Source organism: Vigna unguiculata, chromosome 3, assembly GCF_037176805.1.
Source record: "Vigna unguiculata cultivar grain cowpea cultivar isolate G323 ecotype 2 chromosome 3, ASM3717680v1, whole genome shotgun sequence".
Lineage (NCBI taxonomy): Eukaryota > Viridiplantae > Streptophyta > Magnoliopsida > Fabales > Fabaceae > Vigna > Vigna unguiculata.
In genome coordinates, this window is record NC_140794.1 from 23400036 (window position 1) to 23427228 (window position 27193).

General features: G+C 32.8%; 2 protein-coding genes across 6 annotated transcripts; both read right to left on the reverse strand.

Moving 5' to 3' along the window:
• Positions 1–1104: 1104 nt before the first annotated feature.
• LOC146887613 (uncharacterized) lies at positions 1105–3450 on the reverse strand. The gene is made up of 3 exons (XM_085670572.1): positions 3343–3450; positions 1290–2099; positions 1105–1182 (listed from the first exon to the last, which is right to left on the reverse strand). Exons 1-3 carry the CDS (start codon positions 3350–3352, stop codon positions 1148–1150), a joined length of 855 nt encoding a protein of 284 aa, XP_085526698.1. The 5' UTR covers positions 3353–3450; the 3' UTR covers positions 1105–1147.
• Positions 3451–13680: 10230 nt separating this feature from the next.
• LOC114178105 (basic helix-loop-helix (bHLH) DNA-binding superfamily protein) lies at positions 13681–18064 on the reverse strand. Of its 5 annotated transcripts, none has more exons than XM_028063822.2 (7): positions 17906–18064; positions 17630–17792; positions 15587–15712; positions 15099–15164; positions 14850–14909; positions 14624–14671; positions 13681–14159 (listed from the first exon to the last, which is right to left on the reverse strand). In XM_028063822.2, exons 2-7 carry the CDS (start codon positions 17669–17671, stop codon positions 14004–14006), a joined length of 498 nt encoding a protein of 165 aa, XP_027919623.1. In that variant the 5' UTR covers positions 17672–17792; positions 17906–18064; the 3' UTR covers positions 13681–14003. The 5 variants fall into 5 exon arrangements, with proteins under 5 accessions (XP_027919623.1, XP_027919619.1, XP_027919621.1 ...); XM_028063818.2 differs by having other exon boundaries at positions 14805–14909; XM_028063820.2 differs by having other exon boundaries at positions 14844–14909; positions 17906–18063.
• Between the last annotated feature and the right edge of the window lie 9129 nt (positions 18065–27193).

Here is a 27193-nt window from a genome sequence, read left to right on the forward strand (position 1 = left end):
TAAAACATATACCCCTTTGATTTTTCTGGATAACCAATGAAAAATCCACTGATTGTTCTTTCATCCAGTTTCTTTTCTTGCGAATTGTATATTCTTACTTTTGCCTGACAACCCCAAACATGCAGGTGTCTCAAACTGGGTTTCCTATTCGTCCATAACTCAAAAGGAGTCTTTTGAACAGCTTTACTAGGAACCTTGTTCAACAAATACATGGCAGTCTTTAAAGCATACATCCACAATGATACAGGTAAACATGAATTACTTAACATACTCCTAACCATATCCATTAAGGTTCGATTACGCCTTTCTGATACACCATTTTGTTGTGGTGTGCCTGGCATTGTGTATTGAGCACAAATACCACGTTTCTCAAGGAACTTAGCGAACGGACCAGGGTGTTGTCCACTTTCATCATATCTTCCATAATATTCACCACCTCTATCAGACCTTACGATTTTCACCTTTTTGTCTAATTGCCTTTCCACTTCATTTATATAAACTTCCAAGGCATTTATTGACTGAGATTTCTCATACAGTAGATAGACATAACGCGAAAAATCATCAATAAAGGTGATGAAGTTCTTCTCTTTATTGAAAGAATTTACATCAAATGGACCACATATATCGGTGTGTATGATTTCAAGAAGCTGAGTGCTTCTCGTGGCTCCTTTCTTTGTGTGTTTAGTTTGTTTGCCTTTAATACAATCCACACACACATTCATATAAATCCGGAAGGATTTCATTCTTTACTAATCTTTGCATCCTTTCTTTGGAAATATGTCCCAAACGTTTATGCCACAAGTAAGCAGATCGTTCATCCACTAAACTACGTTTAGTGCCAACATTGTGATGCAAAGTCATAAGAGTTTCAGCATATAAATTATCCAAATTCAATTTATATAAACCATCATAAAGTGTATCAGATCCAATCATAAAAGTACGCTTAAACAAACTGAAACAACCATTTCCAAACTTAAAAGAATATCCAACAATATCAAGCTTAGACAAAGAAATTAAATTCCTAGTGATACTAGATACATAAAAAGTATCCATAAGGTCTAAGTGATATCCAGTGTCGAGGATTAGACGATAAGTCCCGACCGCTTCTACTGGAACTTTCTCTTTATTGCCCATGAAGACAAACTTCTCATTTGGGTTTATGGTTCGGGTTGTAAGAAATCCCTGCATCACATTAGAAACATGAGTCGTACATCCAGAATCAATCCACCACGTATTATGGAGAACTTCAGTTAAGTTTGATTCAAAACATACGTAAGCATTATGCTCACCTTTCTTTTCGAACCAAGCCTTACGCTTTATGCAGTCCTTCTGGAAATGTCCAGACTTCCCGCAGAAATGACATTTGTCATTTTTCTTCTGGATTTTGGTTGAGGACTCGTCAATCTTCAGTGGTCCTTTACCCTTTCCATGTTTCTTAGCAACTTTCTTTCCAACAGCTCCTTGATTCTTCACATATTGAATAGAGTGGCTTCCTAAGTTCTTCAGTCGGGTCTCCTCCTGAACTAGCATATTGTGCAATTCATGCACATTCCACTTGTCTTTCATGGTGTTGTAGTTCATCTGGAACGAACCATACTCAGACGGTAATGAGTTCAGAATGAACTGCACGAGAAAACCTTCATCCACTGCCATTCCTAAAGACTTAAGTCTTGCTGCGATATTTGTCATCTCGATCACATGCTCATGCATGGTACGCGAACCGTCAAACTTCATAGTGGTCAACGTACTCATCAGTGTCCCAGCGAGAGACTTATCAGCAGTTTGGGAGCGCTCTTCCACAAATTTCATAAATTCTTTTGTGTCATCAGTTTTGGGAAGAGCTGACTTTATATTGCTTGCTATGCTCATTCTCATAAACATTAAGCTAAGTTTGTTTGATCTTGCCCAAGCTTTGTAATGGGCTTTCTCTTCATTGCTACTAGCATCCGTGATAGCAGCAGGCTTTTCAACTAGAAGAGCTAGATCAAGATCTAACACACCTAAGTGAAATTGGACTTGCTCACTCCAGTCAGGGAAATTCAACCCATTAAAGACTGGAACAAATGAAGCATGCGCGTGTAAAGATACCGGAACAGAGACTGCAATTAACACATGCCTAACATTAATGCTTTGAGTCATAAAACTAAACGTAAAAACAGATTTAGATATAAATAATCATTCTATGCATACTAATGTTTTCCTTTGGGAGATCCACCAATACACAAACATAAACATAATGATGTTAATCACATTATAACATTATTGATAATTAAAATATGCATCAACTAGAATCACCTACTACCTTTGGGTATATAAATAAAACTAGTGACGCATACAAAATTATCTACAATCATGTTCATTAATTATGAGAACAATTAATCAACCTTTAGGCGATCCTTAAATGCCTTATAATTAATGAATTTTAATTAACCCATAAATTTAATTATTCATAATTTAGCATCCATACTATGGGTAATTAAAATAAAAACATTAATAATTTGAAATCATATAAACTTTAAAATTTTGGCCACTTTGATGACTAACAAAATTTATCATACTTAATTTCAAATAAATAAATACACATTTAATTGCTATAAACTTTATATAGCATCTTCATTAATTTTAATTTAACAATAACAAACATAAATATTATTGCAAATTAAAATAAAATTATTAATTATTTATATAAATAAAATAATTAATATTAATTTATTGGTGACGTAAACCAATAAAAAATCCTAATAAACATCAATTATTCGATTTTGAAAAAAAAAGAAACAAACACAACCCATTCACATTCGTGCGTCGGTTGAGAATGATTTTCATTCAATTAATAATATCATTTATTGCAATCATAACACACAATTCATGCTGCATCAGTTTATATATCAATGACATTAATATTCACGTAATGGTTCACATCACTCCATTAATTATATGTGATTCCAAAATAAAAAATGACGCACTCACATAAAAACCAGATCATGTCACTTCACGCATGCACTATTCAAATATCATGGAAAAAGATGAAACTCTTTGCCAAATTCAATTACGCACATAACAGAAAAGCTTTCACCACAAACAGTGACAATGTCTTAACACGCGACTTGATCCAATCAAAAGAGAAACGGTTATAATTTACATCAACGCAGCATAAAACAATTAAAACCCCTAAATCTTTAATTAGGGTTTATAATATTGGGGAAAACATCATAAGAGAGAAACATCACATAATAGGAGAATCATAAATCCTACAACCTTGCTCTGATACCACATGTAAAACTAATTAAGGATCTTTAAGATTTATAATTCTCACACGATAAATCATAATAGAGCACTAACCTTGATCCATGAGAGATCCTGTGAATATGTGTTCTTCAATTATAATCTTGTGTGCTCTTCAACCATCGTTTCCCAATCTATCTCTTTGCCTTTCTTTCTCTTCTCACACGTTCTCGATGGGTTACCGTGAAAAGAACCTTATGGCCAAAGACAGAACCCCTATTCCTTTTATAAACCAACGTCCATCAAGTTGGTTTTTATTTTATCTTTATCTTTATTTTATTTTATTATCACTTCCCATAATAATAACCAATAAGTTTTTATATTTTATTAAATCACAATTGGGCCCATCATAATATTTCAAATGAGTCACTAATAGAATTAATTCGTCAATTAATTCTAACATTATCTTCTCCAACATTCACAAATTCTCTCGTAAAGGAAACTTAGGAAACATATTATGTAATATCTCATTAGAAGTAATATCAAATATAATCATATGTAATCAAAATATAATTAAGATAAATCAAATATATAGTCAAAATAAATCAAACGTATGATTAAACATATAATCAAAATATTGTTAGTCATTTATAAAATATTTCTATACATAGATAAAATGTTTGTTTGACATTTTATAATGATTTTAACTTCAAGATATAATTTCTTTTATGAAATTCTTTAATTCAGATTTAACGAGAAATATTTCAAATGTTGCAGCTTATCAATTTCCTTTAAACAAAATGAACTATGCAAATCTTAAGTTATAAGAGCAATAAAAATAATTAAGAAGTTAAAGCAGAAAGTGTTAGACGAGGTCATATAGATGCATGAATTAGATATTGTATCAAATACCTGACAAATCACGAACAAAAGAGCACTTCCTAAGGTGTGTATATTTACTGCCCTTAAAAACTTATTTGCGGTGTGTTGCGCAAGTCCTAGGATACAACAAAAACTTTCAAGAAAATACTCTTTAAAGAGCAATAATATAACCCGAACTAACAAGAGAAGAAGAATGAGAAATAGGAAAGAGAAGAGAGCCAAGAGAATTGAAAAGTTGTGTATTTTAGGAGTGCACTAAACCACTTATTTATTGGTGTGAATGAGGGATGGTGATGGGTTGAAATCACATGGACTGCGTGGAGAATTGTAACGCAACGATCAAAAGATTTTCTTGCAATGTGCTTGGATAATAATACATTAAATGGAAGCCTTGCATTAAAATTAAAACCAAACAGAAGCAAAGATCCTTGCATAAAAAACCGAAACTACAACAACGTAATTCATGGCTTCAACAACATTCTAATCTTTTGTAATATAAAATGCTTATTTTATAAAAATCCACCACATATTGAAAAGAATAAGAAAAGAAAGATTGAAAGGAGAAAATCATGGGTCTCATATAAGATGTAATTCATCGGAGCTGGTATCGCAAATTATATGAATCAGTCCTAGACTAAGAAACTTAACACACAATGTAGTTGGTATAGTAAGTTATATGAACCAAAGACAATTGATGTGTTAGTGATTTATCAATCACAATATAGTCGTATAATCCTTATTGTTATCATTGCGTTGTGTTTGTTAGGCCTTGTGTGTGCCTAGTATTCATGAGTGCTCTAGAGATCATGCCAAGATCTCATAAAGCAGCCACACTTGACACTTCTATAAGTGATTTCATCAAATGTATGTTGCAAATCATACACCACCGATGTAAGACCCGTTAATTTTAAATAATTAAATAAATAAGAATTTAACTAAATGCGGGTAGTGGAAGCCTTTAGGGCCATTAATGCTAACCTTCATGATGTGGAAAAGTACTAGCTCAAGTGGTTGAGAGTACTTTGATTGTGTGAAAGGACTTGGGTTCAAGTCCTATGTATGCCAATTATTGTTTGATTTATTATTATTTTTGATAATATGCTTGGTAATGTGGAGTGGTAACATAATCATAAAATTATATTAGTAATCACGAAACATGATTGGTTGAATTGTTTGTGCACTTGGATTGTAATTGAATAGTCATAGGTTCAAACCATGGTAGAGCCAAATTAAGTTCTTTTTGCTAATGTTATTTTTGGCATGAATGTGAAAAGGCTTAGAAACCCTAGTTGGCCAAAGGAACAGCCAAGGGAGGAGCAAGAAAGCAGACCATAATGTATCTTGAATACCCATTAACACAATCATAATGGCATTTTTCTTTTTGGCCCAATTATGGATAATTAAGGAACAATTTGAAGTGTTTTGGAGAACATAAGAATCACAATTAGAGTGGTGGAGGGTTGTTGCGGAAGCAAGTCACTCTTGGTCAAAGGAAAGCTCTAGAATTATAAATCTTAAAGCTAGGAATCAAGGTTAGGGGGATTCTATTCTATGTTTTGTATGTCAATTATATGCTCGAGTGAATAATATGATTGATGTAATGCATATGTCTCTGTTTTCATTTTGAAATTCGTCGTGTTCTAGAAATTCCAGAAACCGCCTGGAGGCGTCGGGGAGAACTACCAGGCAACACATGCTCCAGAACCCAAATTATGGGTTTTCTTTATAAACTGCTTGACGGTAGAGGGTGACCTGCCAGGCAGCACATACTGTGTTGCCAGTTTTCTCTGATTTTTTTTGGTATGTTAGTGGTGTGATGATATTTAGATTGGATTTCTATTGTACTGTAATAATTGTAATGATGGATTATGAACTGAAATATGTGGTAAGGGGAAAACTGTACGAAACTCGTGAATGAATTTAGGGATTTGGGTTCATGTTGTGGTTGGAAATAGTTAAGTATGGAATATGTTCATGATCGATGCACTGTTTTATGGAATTGTTGTTAGTATGAATAATGTATGAACTCTGTATGATAGGTACCTTTGAAATTATATTGGTATGAAGGTAGATAATGGAATTGGGATTGATTAAGGTCAGGACTGGTGCAGATAAACTTGGGTAGAACACAGATTTTTACACATTGCCTGGCGGCACGGAAACTACCGCCAGGCGACTCATCAATACAACATAAAATGGGGTTTTGGGACTCTGTTGATGTCATGGGAGCAATTATTTTGGTTGTCTTTAAATGAGTTATGGTATGTGATTAACAGTGATCTAGAATGTATGTTATTTTGTAAATAATTATGAGATTAATCGGTGTGAAATGAATGGTTTGGGTGTTGTCTTATATATTGGTTGTTGTAGTGGGATGTTTGTTATTGAAGTAGATATGCAATATTAGTAATTGAGGTGGTATGAGATATCTGAGTATTTATCTGTTGTACTATGAGACTTGCATCATTGGGTGGGATAAAGCATGTTTTAAGTAGCACATGAAAGAGAATATGGTATGTATCATGAGAGTAATTGGCTTATTGACTTGATAAAAAAAATGTGTGCATTGAGATTGAGTCAGCTTAGTATAACAGGAAATATTGTATTTGTGTTATGATTGAGTGTAATGTGTGATTTGAGGTCCCTCAGGACCTGTTTAATATGCTAAAAACCAATAGCATTGTGCTACTGGTATGGCGCCTAGCAGCGCGGGGTGAACCGCCAAGCGAAGGGATTCCCAAAACAGTGGCAGTGACCACTTTACGTGCGTGGCGCCTGACGGCAGGGTTAGTTTCACCAGGCAGAATGTTGTAGCAGAAGGTCTGGAAGGTGTTTGGCGCCTGGCGATGTGAGATGGGTGCACCAAGCGGTGACGGAACAACGAGGCTCCTGTTTGGCGCTTGATGCCTGATGGTATGAGATGCCTGCCAGGCAGTCTGGATCCAGATTCCACCTAGCAGCGTGTGATGCGCGCCAGACGGTTTTGGTGCAGAGTTGGTGCGCGAGGAAGAGTTTCTACACAACTTTAGGTGATGTTTATGATGTGATGCTTTGGTTGGGGGCCCAGTTACAAGTGCATCTTGTATTGGGGTAACGTGTGGCCACTTTAGGTTGTAGCCTAGTGTTTAGGAAGTCTAGTGGAGTGTGTGAGATCGTGGCTCGTACGGCGAGGTTTCAGATGATTGCCCTCTTCAGTGCATCTGATAGAGTTTTGGTAGTCTGGAAACAACTACGGACTTATGTTCATTTTGGGGAACTCCACATGGTGTCGTGGTGAGAGGCCGTGGCAAAGTTATTCCCACGTGTGGACTATCAGGTTGTGGTTTGTAGTCGGAGGGGCGAGTAGACACTCGTGCAGCAAAGATCGATCATTGATCTCACCTAAAGAGTATAGAAATAATAGACGTCTAATGCAAGTGTGGAAAGTTGAGGAGCTAAGAAAAAGGGGAATGCTAACACATGTTATAATTTTGAGATGTTATATTTGTTGTCATATTTTGGTTGGTTTATTTAAATGAGCTCACCCTATCTGTGTGTGTTTGGCGATGATCATGTAACTTGTTACATGTTAGCATGCAGATGCGTAGAGACGGAGTGGGAATCACTATGGGATTGTTTACTATCTTTTATTATGGATTTTCTTTTGTAACACTTTTATGGATGGTTTGGTTTTGTAATAACTAAACACTGCAGTTTTATTTATTAATGAAGCTATGCTTTGAAGTTTTAGTTTTCCCGTGTTTTGGGAAAGTTATTGAGAATAAATGAGGTTGTTTCATTATATTTATTTTGTTTTATTTTTAATAAGTAATTTTCGGCTAGGACGTTACAACCGATAAGGGATATGAAAATCATTAAAAACTTTGTTTAAGCTAAAATACTTACACCACCTATATCTGATATAATCCCCTTAATATTTTTATTCAATTGATTTTCTACTTTCGCTTTATAAGTTAAAAACATGTCAAAGGCTTCATCCTTACGTTTGATTAAGTACACTATTTTTATCATTATTTTTTGTCATTAAAACATTATTTTTCGTCATTACAATTTTGTCAGATTCGAATGACACTTTAACTCTAACTTTTTCTAGTAGTGCTACAGAGATTTGATTAACTCTGATAGAGGGCACATGCAGCACATCACTCGAGGCCAGAGTCTTCCAAAATATGAGTTTTAGAAGAACCTATCATTTTCCTAGGATAAGTGTTGTCCTAGAATCACCGAGATAAACATGTTCTTCTCCATTTTCTACACTAGTGTAAGAAGTAAAAGCACTTATGTTTGCACATATGTGCCTAGTAACACTAAAGTCTACTACCCACTTGCTCACATTGGTCATTAGATTTACTTATGAAACTACCACAACTATAATATCCCCTTGGGCTATATTTGCCCTAGGAGGATTGTTGTTTCTTGCTCTACGCATGCACTAAGTTGCATAAAGGCCTGGCTTCCCATATATGAAGCAATTCCTCTTTTTCTTCAGAGTGTGTTTGGATAGAGTATTTTAATGAAATAATTCAATTTTTTGAAGAATTTATATTTCTTTGTAATGAAATGCTTTGTTTGGATACAGAAATTAAAAAGAATTTCAAATGCAAGCATTTTTTTGAAGGATTTCAATTAGCTAAATTAGTAGAAATTCAAATACCATCAAAATGGGTGGAATTTGAAATTTTTCTCACTCAACCTCACATTCTAGACTCACTAGTAGAGTTGTGAAACGGGTATGACGATCCAGACAGGACGGGCGGGCTCGACGACCAAGACGGATCGGGCGGGTTCGACAACCAAGACGGATCGGGCGGGTTTGACGACCAAGACGGGTCAGGTGGGCTCGACGACCAAGACGGCCAAGCGGGCCTGATGACCCAACCAGGTCGGGAGTACTTGACAATCCACACGGGTCAAGTAAGCCGGACGACCTAGTTGTGCGGGCAGACTCGATGACCCCGAACAACTTAGGCATGCCCGACCAAAATGACTTAGGCATCCCTGATCGACCCAAAGACCTAGCTAGGTCGGGCCAACCCAATGGCACAAATTGGTAGGGCAGGCCCGATGACACAAATAGGACCGACAATCCAGACAGGTCTGACGACCCGAATGGGATTGATGATCCAGACGGGTCCGACGACCTAGACGGACTGGACGATCCAGACAAGTGCGACGACCCAAATGGGCTCGACGATCCAGACAGGCCCGACGACCCGGACGGATCCGACGACATAGACAATCCGACAACTAGGACGGGTCCGACGACCCAAACGGGTACGAAGACTAGGAATGGCCCGACGACTCGGACGAGGCAAACTATCCAGACAACACCAATGATCCGACGGGCCCAACAATCCATACGGGTCCGACGATCCGGACGAGGCTGACAACCTGGATGGGCCTGACGACCCGTACCAACCCGACGACACAGACTGGCCCGACGAACCAAACGGGCATGATGACCCGGATGGGCCCGACGACCCGAACTAGCTCTTCCAAATTGTCGGGCCTAACAATCCGGACGGGTTTGACAACCTGGACGGGCCTGACGACCCGAATGGGCCCTTCCAAACTGTCAAGCCCGACAATCTAAACGGGCCCTACAACACAGACGGTTCCGACGACACGGATGGCCCCGACGACTCGAACGGGTCAAACTATCCGGACAGGCCCGACGACCTAGACGGGTCCGACAACCCGAACGGGCCTGAAGACCCGGAATGGCCCAACGACTCAGATGGGGCAAACTATCCGGACAGGCCCGACGACCTGGACGGACCCGACGGTTTGGAAGGCCCGTTCGGGTCGTTGGGCCCGTTCGGGTGATCAGGCCCGTTCATGTTGTCGGGCCCTTCTTGATCGTCGGGTTTCCAAATTTATCATGAACTCAAAACATAATTAAGCCTAAAATAAATACTGATAAAATTAAATTTTATCTCACAATAAATTCATTTTTTTTCCAACAAGAAATTGAAATATAAGGTATTTTAATTCCCTTATCCAAACAAGTTATTTAGAAAATGAATGGAATTTAATTTCAAGCAATTCAAAGGCAAAGTATTTCAATTTCTAAGCATTGTTGAAATGCTCCATCCAAACACAAGGTAAAGGTAAAGGTGAGGTTAGATCCCTTTGGACAAGAATTTTGAGAATTAATGAGTTCTTAAAGTGTCATATGTTTATGTCTATGTTTTAGCTATTGCTTATAGTCAGTATAGGATGACGACAATTTCTCGATTAGAAGTTCTGAAACAAACTCATCATGAAAAAGTATGTTCTCTACTTTGATATCTTCAAGTAGCTTGTGATATTCGTTGATTTGAATCTTGATGTCTTTATCTTAAATCATCTCCTAGCGGTAGGGGTTTGTTGAACGATGTCTTTAGCAATATATTTGAGAATACAAGAATCCCAAATTTCTTTCGCTTCCTTATATGAGCAATAAATATGAACAACTCATTAGACAAGGAACTAAGTAAAGTGTGTTAGCAAACCTTGTTTGCATGAGTCCATTCTTCAATTTATTTTTTAGGGGTATTGGAGTCAGGTTTTGAGGATGTGAGAGCAGTAACAACACCATACATGTTTAAAAGAGTAGACATACGTTCTTGCCAACGTTGAAAGTTGTCTAGAGAAGACCTCAAGTTTTGATACATTTGAAAATGGTTTCGCAAAGACAGTTTGAGTTCTAGAAATGCTTAGATTCTCTAGAGTAGAGTTGTTGTTGTCATTCATAAGTCCTTAAGATTGTTGTAAATAACTGATAAATCACAAACAAAAGAACACTTCCTGAGGCATGTATATTCACTGTCCTTAAGGACTTATCGCGGTGTGTTGCACCAGCCCCCCAATATACAATAGGAACTTTTCAAATTTTCTGAGGATCTCAAAGACTAGCAAGAAAATACTCTTTAAAGAGTAATAATATAACCCAGAAGATAAAAGAAGAAGAACGAGAAATAAGAGAGAGAAGAGAGCCAAGAGAATTGAAAAGTTTTTTGCTTTAGAAGAGCACTAGACCCCTGATTTATAGGTGTGAATGAGGGATGATGAGGGGCTAAAATCCCATGGTCCACATGGAGGATTGTAATGCTCAACAATGCTCAAAAGATTTTCTTGCAATGTGCTTGGATAATATATGAAACGGAGCCTTGCATTAAAATTAAAACCAAATGGAAGCAAATATCCTTGCATCAAAAATTGAAATTGCAACAACGTAATTCATGGCTTTATTAACGTTCAATTTTTTTTTAATATAAAATGCTTATTTTATAATAGCTCGTAATGCCTGATTAGTAGACTTAATAAGATTTTTTCTTTCTATATGAGCACATGTTAGCCATTTCAAGAATATGTAATATCTTAGAGTAAAACATTTTACTCATTAATGTAGTGTTTTGTTACCATCAAAACTACTTAGACTTTTCATCTAAAGGATTATTATGTATCATTTGGTGTCAACAACTATTATTGGTTACAAGTACACAAACAACTTCTACTTCCCGAGTACACAAATCACTCCTAACTAACCTTAATATTGCTTTGAGATTAAGAAAAATATTTTCATAAAAGAGTAGAATTTAAGCTCACACGAAAATAACTTCATAAGTGAATGATTTATAGAGTATTTCTCACAACTCACACATCATAAGACTTAGAGAATCGTTGTATGTGTGTTATTCGTCTAATTTCTAAAGTTAAGGAAGTGAATTAGATTAAAATTTAAAAAATGAACTAATTTCTATTTTCATACAAAATTAAGGGATAAAAACATATTTAAGTCAACATTTAAACACAAGATTACATTTACAACTGAAACACTAATCAAGCAATAAGATTAGGGGTGGCAAAATGGGTCGGGCCGGGATGACCCGCCATCAATAAACGGGCCGAAAACTGTAACCCGTCCCGTCTTCGGGTAGGCTGGCCCGTGGGTTGGCCCATATCTCTTTTTTTTTCTTTTTTTTTCTTTTTTTAACTTTTTATTAAAATTTTGTAATAAATTTATTTTATATATATAATTTTATTTATATAATATAAAAAAGTATTATTTTTAATTATTTTTAATTTTAAACATGAAAAATTTAAAAAAAAACGGACTGGCGGACTAGCTCATTTTGACCCGCTAAACCAGCGGGTTAGGCGGGTCAGACGGATCAGGTTACAACGAGTTGACGGGTTGAAAATTTCAACCCAGCCCGCTCTTTTTTGGACGGGCTGGCGGACCTAGCCCATTTTGTCATCCCTAAATAAGATTAACTCATCATCTCAATCTTCAACAAAACTATATTACAGGACACATCGATTCTTCTTCGATGTGATTGAATATTTCAAATTCAACAATTTTTCATGATCCTCTACTTTAATATATATGTTTTTGTTTTTGTAAGATATTCTGGAAACAGTGCAAATAATTGATATAACTTGATTTTTCTTCAAGGAAACACGCCAATTTTATAATTAGAAATGATTTTTTATGGTTAGATGTATAATATTTACTTGTTAAATATTTAAAATTATAAGAATTTTAAAGAGAGAAAAAAAAAATTCCTCCTGTAAAATGGAGAAGCTTGCAATGCCAGGATCGTGAAATCTCTTTTAAGATTTTTTTTTTTTAAATATTGAAATTTCAATAGGCAATGCTTACTTTCAAATGTATACACCAAACCAAGACCTCATGGGTGAGACTATAGGCCACTTGACTTCAACAAAAGTGAACATCAATTTCAATCTCATTTCTTTTATTTTACTTTCGAAAACGACTTTGTCCCAATTTGTATACTTTTCAACAAGAGAGGGAACAAAAATAAACATAAAAGTGCACAAAAAACCTTATTAATTTACTAAAAATGCCCATCAATCAAGCACAAATGGTCGAACTGTCGGTACACGACAGTTAGAAGGACACTTCTATTATGTAACATAATTCAACTTCTAATCATAATCGCACTTTTTTTCTTCAAAATCAGCTTTATGTTAATTTGAAGAAGTATCAAATTTAATAAATCTCACTTTCATCAAAGTTTATGTTTAAAGTAGCATTGATTCTAAAAAAAATTCACAATTTGAAGATTATTTGATATCTGATGGATCATTCAAATATTTACTAAAAAAATACAACACCAGTTAAAACATGAATAGAAATCATATAAAAAATTAGCACTTCTTTCTGTATAAAACTTTAAAAGAATAAATTAAGTTTACAAAACTTTGTTCAAGATTGTAGCTTATACTCAATTTAAAACTTAAATTCTCAACCATACTTAATATGCCATTTTGTCTGAGTATAATATATTTTAAATATAATAAAGTTTTTCACTATTTGTTAACATTTTAAACTTTCTCACTATTAGATTCTATGGCTAAATTAACAAAATTTAACAGTACTAGGTACCATCTCTAAATTCAATTAATTTGACGTTCCAACGTTATTCTTGCGAAATATTCAAGACAGCTAACTATTTTGTTTTGGTATGCACACTAAACAGCATTGGTAAATGCAGGTCAAAAAGAAGAAATGGAATATGAAAAAAAAAAGTCTAAATCAGGACAGTGAAACATTGACACTGCTACTTTCATCAAATCAAGAAACGACTTTCATTAAGCTAATCAGTACATGGAATCATTATAGAACTAGAAATTTTGAAATATACACTTAATAATCAGCATAAGAAATTAAGAACACATTTGGCTAATTGGAAGCTTAGCCCCATCACCCACTTAAAATCTTAAAGGTGTGGAAAGCTTCTTGATGACTAGAGAGTTCTTTTAATGGTTTAACTATTTTAGTTATTATGATTCCATCTAGATGTATGATGACAGATTTTCATGCCACTACACTGCTTTAGCAACTTAGCATAGCAACCTTTAGGCTGCAATAAAAGTGAGAAATTTTGTCAATGAAATTGAGAGACATCATTCTCCAATTTGGGTGAAGTAGTAGTTTTGATGGGAGCCCAGATATCTGCACCATTGCTCTCAGCAACTCCAATTGTAAATGACACAGGAACAAGGCATAACCCTCTACTCCTCAGGCTGCATGACTCCATACCCTGAAATTGCAAAAATTCAATTGTAACCACCAAGAGTAACACTACCCAATTCATCTGCATTCATTAGTCAAGGTTTCATTCATGATTTGCAAGAAAATCATGCTACATACTACTCTCTTGTTCCAAAATGATTGTAATTTTACTCTGCAGTTCTTTTTTAGCTGTTTGATTTTGTTAGTTTTCAATGAAATATTACACTTTTAACTCTTGGGTTGCTCTCAAATAAACACATCAATGCTTGTATTTACATCCAAAAAGTGAAATATGTACTGTTGTTTTTAACAGGGGGAGATGAAGCAACTTTATAACATAGCATATGAATCAACAATAAGAATGGCAGAGACAAGGGTTCTTGTGGGTATAATAAATGTTTTCCATGAATTTGATGCTGAAGGCCCCCACAAGAAAATGTTTGACCTCATCCTTTTGCTAGTCCATGGTGAGAGTGTTCATGTTGTGCTTACCTGCATCTTGGCTGCTGCTGAAGTTTCAAGGTATGGAGCACTGAGCAGCTGTCAAAGAAGGAAGAGAAAAAAAATTGCATAAGATCAAGGTCTTGTTAAACATGATTTAGAATAGGTAATGTCTACTCAGATTCAAGTATGTATGGTTGCGATATATGAAACCAAGTACAAGAAAACTAACTGTGATAATTTCAGCATAATGTAGCAAGAATGGCCAAACCTTAACTTGTTTATGAAGGAATCCTATGTATTCCATTGCCTCCTTTAGAACAGAAGATGTATCTGTCTGCAGTGAGAAGTAGAGAATCTCTAAGACTCAGAAACTAAAGAAAAATTCATTCAATCCAAAAACATAACAGGTAACCTGTCATATAACTCAAATAAGCAGTTCTTAGTTTTATTTCATTCAAGAGTGAGCATAACGAGCATCAAATTTATATGGTTGTTAGTGTCAGGAACTATAGTTGTTGTATACCTTTCCATATGGTGAAACAAGCTGCTGAAGAGCAACAATTCGTTCCCCAATCTTCTCCTTCCTCTCCTATCCACAGAAAAATTGGAATTGTTACATGAAAAATCAAAGAAATGAAGAGCAAAGTAAACCTTCAATGAAGAAGAAAATCACCTATCCAAATTGAGTATCAAGGAGAGTTTCATGCAACAGGTTCAAATTATGCAGGTTAAAATAAGACAGACAGTACTATTCAAGGTTTGAAATTATGCAATGCATGATAAGAAACACAAATGTAATATGTGGCAATTCATAGATTACAAGCTACGAACAAGAGAGTTTATATAGAGAAGATCAGAAGAGGCACCATTGGATGGTTCTAGATGAAAATTTTCAAATAGTAAAGCTTGGAAATCTATAAAAATGTATGAGTAGATGCTAAAAAGAAAAAGGAAAAGGAAATAGAAGTGTTATTCAACAACCAACAACAATAGAAGGAGAAAAAAAGAAACCTTAGTGCTGATAGATAAATCAGCCTTTTGCCTTTTAGATGCAATAGAAGTATAACTGCTTTGGTCAACAGAGCAGGGACTCCTTTTATGCTCCATCATCTTTCTAACATCTATCCCCTCTTCTCTCTGGTGGCATCAACAATGAAATAAGAAGGATGAACAAAATGAAAAGAGGAATACAGACTATAAAAGAAACTATCAAATCATCAACACTTCCTCTCACTAGAGTATCACAGTTGTCAGAGACACAACCATAGTTCATATTCAACACACACAGTAATTACTACCATATATGTTTCAGTTACTTTTATTCTTGAAACATGTTCAACAGAACTTTGGGGAAGCCAAAAGCCACAAATTGAGGAAGTACTGAATGCAAATTGGAGTCAATGTGGGTTGGTCCCACTGGTTCCATAGTTACAGTCTTTTGGCCTCTAGTTCGGTATGATTGTCATCCATTTACAGGAGATAAAAAAAAAGTTGGGGAAATCTATTGAGTGAGCAAACCCAGTTCTTTGAATAAATCTGCCATCTTCACCCTCTCTGAACTGTAATTTCAGCTTCAACATAAGGTTTTCACTGCAATCAGATCACAACCGCAACTCAGGCTGCCCCAGTTGCATTTTTTTCACAACGTCAAACACCACAACAATTTTTTGTCAAAGAACACAATCACAATTTAAAACCTTGTCACTCCATGAAAGAAGTTAGAAAAGTATAAAAAATAAAACTATGACAGGAAACAAGGACCAAACTCAAACTAATGCCTTCATTTGATGAAAGCTTATCAAATTTCAAACACTTCTCCAATGAAGAGGAAATTTTCTCCCATATGGCAGTGTTTGCTTCTGCTCTAGATTCCTGCCATGCGTACTCTTGAAAAGAAAAAATGAAAAAACTTTATGCAGTGAAGTGTCTCGTTTTAATTAGAGAGACAATAAATGAGAAGAACTGATTTCAATCCATAAATATGCATTCCCAAACTTTGCTTGCAAAAAATAATACTGCTAGTAACAAGATTGATTTTTTACATTAATAATACATCATGAACTCATACCAACATGCACTGTTCAGTCAGAATAACGCTGACACTGTAAAACAGGACCATTTATTAAATATATGAGATAAGCGCAGAATACAAACTGGTAACAGCTACACCACAACCGAAATTCAAAACGTGGCCCCATAGGCATAGCCATGATGCTACACTACAAGGAAAGAATTGCCAACAGAAAATGAACCATCCATGCATATTCATACCACATAAGCCACCATACAAACCTTCCAAAGGTCATCACTGTCACAAACATCGATCACCATATTCAATGATTTGGTTTACAACTTTATTAATGGTTCAAATATCTTAATCCCAGAATAGTCTAGTCAACATTGTGAGCTTACATACCATGCCAAAATTATTGTTTAATTATTGATTTTCTTTTGTTTATGGTAATATAATTGTAATCGATAAAAAATTTCTATCTTTGTGATGTGTCCAGAACCTCAAATGTGGGGGCCCCACCATTTGATTTTTGAAAAAGAAATTGTATGCACACACACATACACGCATTCACACATACATACACCTTGCATGAACGAATCTAACTTGCGTACAAAATCTTCCCAACCACCTTTGTTTAATGTTAAAGGATATCTTAATTGACAACATGCATAAGGACAGAGGACTGATTAATTAATTTACGGAAAAAGACAATGGTTAATCCAGAGAGAGAATCACAGGGTTGGTTTTGGACTTGGGGTTTTGTAAATCAAAAATACAAATAAAGTATAGGCTCAACCACTCATTTATTACATATGTACTTTCAACAAGAACAATTCTGATCATAATTCTCTTGGAATTGGAGTGCAAGGATTGACGAGGAATAGAGAGTTAGATGAAACACAACAATTTTGATCACAAATTCTAGAAGTTTTCCACGGAAAAACCCCATTCACTAATATCCTCCATGAAAAGTGAGAACACAAGATAGCACCTGAAAGACGAAAAGGAAAAATGGTACTAAATTTAGGTTAAGAACTTACTGAAAACATAGAATCAGCATTGCAGAAAGAGCTGGCTATCATCTATGACCCTTTTGAAGGTAAAAGCAGAAATAGTTGAAACCAAAAACCCCTCCTTAGGCCAGTGAAAATGGTTAGGTGGGTATCTTCCAAAAGTTGCAAAGCTTGAAACTTTAAGCAGTGCCTGTGATTAGAATTTCATTACAATACTATGGTAAGAAAATTCAAAAACTTGAAAAAAGTAGCATGCAGTGTATGAGCAGAGACATATGTGGGACAATAAATGAAGTGACGTACTGGTCCTATACAGAATAACTAGTGGAACCTCAGAGTGGAGGAAGAGAAAGTGGAGCTGAGAAAAAAGAAAAACAGAGGTGTGGAGAAAGAAGGAGAGAAGAAGAAGGAGGAACAAGTTAATGTCAAAATGTGATTTTATAAAGCTATAAATCAATATAATACAATAATTCCTTACGTAAGATTTTTAAATGTATATTGTCATAAATATACTTGACAGCTAATATCCAACCGAGACAAGTTTTGGTTTTATAATTTTCTTTTTTCTTTATCTCTTTAATCTTTCCACATATAATAAATACAATAGACTGTGCTTAATAGATATGACAAATGTGTTTTAATTGGTTACAATGTTTTTCTTTTATTTTAAGAATACAAAAGTCACACTACATATTTTCAAACCAACCTGTCTCGTTTATTTCAAAAAACAAATTATGTCTTAGAGATGAAAATAAAAAAGGTGTTTTGCTTAATTACTTCTTTTTCTAATATGTTTAATTTTATTTTTCTACTAATAAAAGGTAATTCTTTTAATTTTGAAAATGTAACTGTTATCCTTATCCTTTGAAGATTTTTCTAAAATATAATAATATAAATTTTTGTATTGAAATTTGCATCATTGATTTTATGATTTTCATTTTGAAAAATTATAAATTATATTATATGTAAATATAGATTTTCATTTTATTCTTAATTAGATATTATATGATTATAATTTTAATAATTAAAAGATTAAATAAAATAAATAATAATGAACAAATATATTATTTAATAAATTATTTATTTGGAAATTAAATTCAATTGGTCTACATCAGGAATCCCTACCTTTTCCCAGAAGACAAATATTTGTGACATAACCACCTGTGTTCATTTATAATAACATTAAAATAAAAGGCTAGGTTTCTATTGTTTTTTTTCTTTTTGCTTTTTTCAACGATAGGAAAAATACTCCTAAGTTTATATAAGGCCCTTTTAATAAACTATAAAAATTTAAAAATTGATAATAATAAATTTATAATTTTTAAAATTTTCTCTTTTATAAATAAATACTGTTATCTTTTTTACAAAGTTAATACAGTTTGTAATAAAAACTGTTTTAGTAAAAAATTAATTAATAAGAAAGAAATTATAGATTGAATATTATAAAAAATTACAGAGATTCTAATTTGAGCATTGGAGGAAATATTATTAAACTTGTTAAAGTTAACATTGTGAAATATTCTAATATTCAAATTTGAGTAAAAATATTAAGAACATTGTACCTACAAGCAATACTTCCATAGGTAACTCTTGAAGTTTTATCATGAAGGACGGAATATTCTTTAAATTGAGATCTTGTATGTGCGTTTTTATGTCAAGTTTAGATTACATGCACTGAATTAATTTAACTTCAGATAGCATTATATATTATTTACAAAATATAATATTTTAAAAATTATTTAAATTATTATTTGCATGACCTAAACAAATATTTTACCATTTACATACATATTTTCAAGCATATATTCAATTACGATTAGAAAGTGAAGACTATACCTAAAACAAAATCTCTCAAAAATATCTTATTTATCAAAGCTTAAAAGTTTATTTGTGCTAAAGAGGGTTAATTTTTGTAATTACATTAATGTCTCAAAAGCGCACACTACCAACCAATGTCGTGTAAAAGAAGAACACACTGTACTTAAAGAACATGTCTGTCCTCTTGAAGAATGAAGATAATTGAACTTATAGATCTTTCATATTTCTCACTCAAGTTAAGATTATAATTTTATTATTTTCAAACTATCATACTTTAAAAATTAATTTAATCAATAATTATAGATTTTTTTAGCTTGTGTCTATATTTTTACTTGATACAATCTTATATCAATTTAAAATATAGTTTAGACCGATTTTAAATCTTGAAATTCAATTATGGATAAGCTTTGAGTAAAGTTTCACACATGTACTAACTTTTCTTTTACAAGACTAACAAAAATGGGTTAAAAAATAGATTTAAGAGAACAAATATTTGTTGTTTGTATATAAATTAATTTAACATATAAATTGTTTTATTTAAAAAAAAATTATATCTATGGAAACACAGTTGGAAGTAATATTTAATTTAAATGCATACATTTTTATTTAAATATAGAAAGTCAACTCCTAACCTAATTTTGTTTGTTTCATGATAAAGTAAATAAGAATTGATGGGTTAGTAGGTATTTGAATTCCCATATATATCTTGTTGATGATATGTATAGATGTGTGTTGTTAGGGAGACCCTCAACACAAGGTACTATTGTTGCTTCCTCGTAGGAGTATTACCACCCATTCCACATGTAAAATCCACCTCTAATTCAAAGTAAGGATGATCCTAAATTCAATTAATATTTTTTTTATGTTTCATGTTATTTTATGCATCTGCCTCTCACCATAAAGTAATGTTGCCCATCATGATAATTAATTAAATTATTTAATCTTTGTATTTGGAATTTAAGTTCATTACTGACATAACGGTAAATCATTATATTTGAGGTATGATTTGTTTTAAATTTTAATATTTTTATTTCAAGTATGTTCAGATAATATTATTATTTATTATTATATGTGAGGTATGTATGAAATTTCTTTATTATTTTGTGTGGGAGAGTCGAAAGAGAAAGACATTTAAATTATATTAGACATCGACACTTAAGTGATGTCTAATTGTTAGAGATAATGAAAAAATCTTCCGGTCAAAGATCTAAAGATAATTTAAATATATTTTTCTCTTTTAACCTTCTTAGATATCTTTTGAAGGTAAAATCATGCATAAGATGTTGCACTAATTAATTATATCACTGTTATTTAGGTTAAATATATTTTTAGTTCTTAAACTTGAATGCGAAATTGATTTTCATTCATGTCTCAAATTTAATACATTTTGGTTTTAAACATTAAAAATAAATGGATATAATTATTTTAACGTGTTAAATATATTTTAGGATTATATGTGAGTTATTTACACTCTTTTCGTACATTCCAGCATAAAGTAAGCCGGGAACATTGTTTAACAAACCAAAAAAAAGAAATTATATTTAAATGATTATATCTATCATTTTTAAGTTTAATATCAAAATATATAAGTTAAAACAAAGATTAATTACAATTTTATGTTCAAATTTAGAGACTAAATATATATTTAATTATATTGTTTTAATGAACTTAAAATACTTTATAGTCATTTTACTATAAAAATAAAAAATAAAAAAAGTAATTAATCTAAGAATTGAATAGGTTATATAAGCTGTGTTTGATCAGCCATGAAAATACCGAAAACGTGTCCAATCATCCATCTTATGTGAAGAATCTTATCTTATCTTCAAGTATTAATGTAATTAAGGAAGCCATTATGCACTGACAACACCATATCGAATTAATTCTAATAACTAACATCAACATTTCTGAAGTTTTCTAATAAAAACATATAATAATACATTGTAAATCAATTTTATATTAATTACTTAGTTTAAAAGAGAATAATCACTTTTCCATAGACGATCTTGGTCGTCATTTTGTAAGAACCAGTTTTTTAAAAGAATTTTAATTTAATGAAGTTCAGTTATCATTTTTAATTAACCATAGAAGAGTTAAAAATATATTTTATATTGATCATTCTGTGTTAATAAGTGAACGAACAAGCACGAGGATGTAAGAGGAAATTAAAAAGCATAGTTTGTTTTGGCGGGAAATCAATGGAGTGTGATGGAAGAGCAGTTTTTCAGCATTGGGTACACTCTTTCCGACACCTGGTCCCACCCTTTTTTATTTTCTCTAGAATAAACCTAATCCGTGACCCTACAACCATCACGCGCCATGCTCTACGTGGCCTACAAACACACCCTTATCCACGTGTCATCCCCTAAATCATTCGCATGCAAGGCGTTCTCGAATGTTGTGTGATGTTATCTAGGACCATGGGGTCCACCCAACGCCTCTTGTTTCTACGACCGTGCGTCCCAAAAGTCCACCATCAAACCATTTTCGTCACCCTTTGTGGACCCTCTTTCAAGTGGGACCCACACGCTTTCTTCTTCCTTTTCTATTTTAAAAACAACTTCAAATAAAACAAATAAAATAATTGTCTCCTTTTAATTTTGTCCCTGTTTCTTAATTTATCATTATTGTTACCAGTGGGTTTAGTTTAACCAACTATCCCACTTTTTATTCAAATCAAAATCAATGAGTTAAAAGATAAGTCTTTTTGAAAGATAGATACACTTTTTGGCTTCCAAGGCCAGAAGTTTGAAAATAATAAAACAGATTTATAACTTTATTCGTCATAAAATTATTCTTAATCAGAGTTTACTGAAATTTTGAAATCAATCATCTTCATTAATATAAATTAATTAAATGGTTTAAAATTTAATTACATCTACACAGAGATGATTCATTGTAGAAATTTATACTTAGTATCTATCACAATAACAATAAATAAATGAAAGAATAAAATAATATTACTGTGTACTCTTATTCTTCATTTTCTATCTCTATTTCATTTTTACTGTCAAAAAGTGCCCTCAATGACTTAAATGCTTCTATCTTTATTTTACTTTTTGGTTTGTGTGAAATTCTAGAAATGCTCAACAATTCCAACACGCGTTTCTTATTAATAATTATTGTCAGAATGTGGAAAAGAATAATGAAAAGATATTAATAAGAATGTTTTTTATATTTTATTAGAAGAAAATAAAACGGTGAAATCTGATGTCTAAAATAAAAAACCTTTTTATTTTTATGCAAATCAAAATTTAAGTTTTTTTTCTTTTCTTTTCTTTACACTTACTTCTTAAACATATACTTAAACATAAAAAAAATAATATTGTATAATTTATTATGATAGTTAAGGGAAGGTAATATAATTTATTTACGTTATAACTGGGATTCAACTTTCAATTTTATTTTATTTTTTTCAATTTATTTCTCTTTTAAAAAAATAACAGTATTTAACTCACAAATATTAAACAAAACTTATTAAAAACGCTAGATACATATTAAATGAAGTGTCGGACTCAAGACACAATAGCAATAAATTAAAACAAGATATAATTCCAAATTTTAACATGATGTAAAATATATATATATATATATATATATGAATGATAATTTGTAAGAATGTCTACCTTCAAATAAAATGAATCCAGATTTCTCAAAAACGATTAGTAGAAGTATACTTAACCTATGAGTTTGTATGCTCATTTTTTATGTTATTAAAAATGCATGAGGAGTATTAGCGATAAAATTGTCCTTTTCCATGTACATCGAGTTGTTGTAAAACCAAACATGTCTTTAAAATTATTGACGCCAAGTACAACAAAAGCATAAAATGGAAGAATTAGCAAGAACAATAATGTGGAAAGAAAGTGATTTAGCTGCATTTTGCATGTAATGTTCTCAACAAAATTCTTATGAGGTATGCTTTGAAACTCATCCATTTGAACTTTTCAAGTTGAAAATCAAATATTTCTCGCTTGAAAGTCTTTTGTAGTAAATGTTTTATTGGAAATAATGGAAAAGAGAACCTCGGCAGAAGTTACTGTTGAGAATATTACTTAATATCTTTTTTATTTAAATTAGTTTTTAGAAAATATTTCAGTTTTAGAGATATGTGTCAGTTTTAGAAATTTGTTATTATTTTAGATTAGGAGTGAGATATTCTAAATATTTTATACTTGATATTTGTTATATTTTGCTCTATATATAGAGTATATCAATAAAATACAAAAACATGTTCCTCCGTATAACATATCACATATATCTCTCATATATCTCATATCTCTCATATTTTCAAAAGCCCTAAAAATCCCAACAACTGGTATCAAGAGCCATTGTTCTTACTGCCGATAGAATGGAAGGAAATATGTCACACGTCGCTATTCCACTCTTTGATGGTGAAAGCTATGATCTATGGGCGGTAAGGATGCAAACATATCTAGAGGGGCTAGATCTATGGGAAGTTGTGGAGGAAGATGATGTTCCCTTATCTGAAAATCCCACCATGGCTCAAATGAAAGCGCATAAAGAAAAGAAAACGAGAAAGGCAAAGGCAAAATCATGCTTGTTCGCAGGTGTTTCACAAATGATTATGACCAGGATCATGACTCTAAAGTCTCCCAAAGAAATTTGGGAATACTTGAAAGCAGAATATGAAGGGAACGAGAAGATTCGAGGCATGAAAGTTTTGAACTTGATAAGGGAGTTTGAGATGCAAAGAATGAAAGAGTCAGAGACGATTAAAGAATACTCAAACAAATTGTTGGGTATTGCCAACAAGATAAAATTGTTGGGAAAAGAGTTTTCAGATTCCAGACTCGTTGAGAAAATTCTGGTGTCAGTGCTGGAAAGATATGAGGCATCTATTGCTTCCTTAGAAAATACAAAAGATTTGTCTACAATCACCTTTACAGAGGTGATACATGCCTTGCAAGCACAAGAACAACGAAGATTGATGAGAGAAGATCATGAGGCGGTTGAAGGTAATTTAAATTACACGGAAGATAATGCTCTCATAGTCAAGAAAAATAGAAGGAGCAAATACAACAACACACAAGTTTTTCCATCTTGTCCCCATTGCAAGAGAAAAGGTCATCAACCCAATTGGTGTTGGTGGAGGCCAGATGTCAAATGTCACAAATGCGGTCAATTGGGACATGTGGAAAAGGTATGCAAATCTAAAGATTCTGAAGAAGATGTTCAAATTGTGGAGAATAAATCAGATGAGGATAAATCAGAGGAAGATCTACTTTTTACAACATCATGTGTCACAACCAACCAATCTTCAAAAGATTGGATTATAGATAGTGGTTGTACAAACCATATGACTCATGATAGAGAAATTTTCAAGGAGCTGAATAAATCAAATATTTCCAAGGTAAGAATTGGGAATGGAGAACAACTTGCTGTGAAAGGTACAGGAACAGTTTCAATTAAAACTCATTCAGGTATCAAATTAATTTTTGATGTCTTTTATGTTCCTGAGATTACCCAGAATTTGTTAAGTGTTGCTCAATTGTTAGAGAAAGGTTATAAGGTCTCCTTTGAAAATAAAGTATGTGTGATAAAAAATGCAAACAACATAGAGGTATTTAGAGTCCACATGAAAGACAAAAGATTTGCGCTGGATTTTATGAAGGAGGAATTTGATACAAAGAAAGTGAACATGAAAGAAGGATCAAAATTAGAAGATAAATATCTTTGGAAGAAAGTAGATGTCCAAGTGAAGAAAGTAGATGGAGGTTCACATTTTAATATTCACAAAAGGTCCAATGCCACTCCAATGAAATCCACACCGAACAAAGAAAAAGAAGATGATGCTGATATAAGAAGAAATATGAAGGATGATGCCAAATTGAAGAAAGATGTGATGCCATGGAAGAAGGAGAAAAACAAATATTGCAAGCACAAAAAGAGGAGAAAATCAAGCATCAAAAGATGGAGAATCAAATCTGAAGATATAAAATAAACAGATATTAAGCAAGGAGGAATGTTGAGAATATTACTTAATATCTTTTTTATTTAAATTAGTTTTTAGAAAATATTTCAGTTTTAGAGATATGTGTCAGTTTTAGAAATTTGTTATTATTTTAGATTAGGAGTGAGATATTCTAAATATTTTATACTTGATATTTGTTATATTTTGCTCTATATATAGAGTATATCAATAAAATACAAAAACATGTTCCTCCGTATAACATATCACATATATCTCTCATATATCTCATATCTCTCATATTTTCAAAAGCCCTAAAAATCCCAACAGTTACATTCCTTAGTTATTCATCCCATAATAAAGCTTATAGAATTTTTAATAAAAACGAGTTTTAATTGTGGAATAATATATTTATATGGATGAAAAAATAGACCAATTTATTTCATCTGAACTTGATCCATTATTGGTCTATCAAAAACCTGCTGAATCAGACTGGTCCATCAAACAAAAGAGACCATTAGTGATAACCCATCTCGTAAAAGACAGAATCACAAATCAGGCCAGACTAGCCTATCATTTTTAATTTTTTTTTTAATTTGTTAATTTGTTTTCAATTTTTTTAAAATAATTATTTTTAAAAATATTAACTATAAAATATTAACTATACTATATGGCCTATCGACATCCCTAGCCAGACCATCGGTCAGTGGCCCAAGGATAAGCGACCGAAGGCTCTCACTACAGGCGAACGATCCCTTGGATTGTTGATGTAGCAATTTATCCAGAGTGATTAAGGGAGCTCACGACTGAACAGCCTCCGCCGTCCATTCTAGTGGAATTTTGTCGTCATAACACAGTTATGGGGACCTCCGTCAGGACACACGGCCCTTCGATCGGGCGAATGCACCAAAACTAGATCAGTAAGCTAAAAGTAAATTAAGGTAATACAAGTCAATAATTAAGTTTAAAAAGCAACTGGGTCATGATTAAGAAAACCCTAATCACAGGCCTAGGTAAAAAACTATAAATAGGAGCCCAAGATAAGTTGGTAAGGACTTTTATTTCGCATTTATTATAGCATTAATTGCACTTACCCGAACGGATTTAAACTGACTTAAGCATCGGAGCTTTGTAGATAGGTACCCCGATCGTCCGGACAACCGAACGGGTGGAAACCAGAAGAAATCGAACTGGAGAAAGAAGGAGAAATCGAGCGGTGGAAATTTGTACAAGAAGATTCTAAGAACAAGTTGACTGTTGAAGATAGGTGTTTGGTCCCTATACCCGAAATATAAATGAATGTATTTTTCATTAATCATACAATTATGATGTAAAGTATTTGTTAATTTTGTTCATAATTAATGAAAATATATTGATTATTTATTTTGATAGAAATTATTGACAAATTTACTTTCATTAAATACAAAACTTGACTTTATTAAGATGCCAGTCATTGTATATGAGCATATATGCAATTTTAAGAAGCTCATGAGTAATCATGTTTTAATTGTGTTAAAGCTTCTATTATTTTAATTATATCTATTGTGTTATTATCAAGTGAAATTATACTTTGTACTAAATAATTACAAAGTAATTAGAAAGAGTTGTTTAACTAAATGCAAGTTGCATAGTCGTAACTCTACAAATAATTATACATTGTTCTTTTAATTAAAGTAGAATTTTTCCTTTTAATAACTAACATTGAATTTATTGCCAAGATTTAAAAAGAAAATCAATTTGATTGAGATTAATACCAAAAACATACAAGTGTATAAATAAATTTGAATTTATATATCATATGTCAATAAAACTAGAAAGTTCACATCAATAAGTTGTAAAGA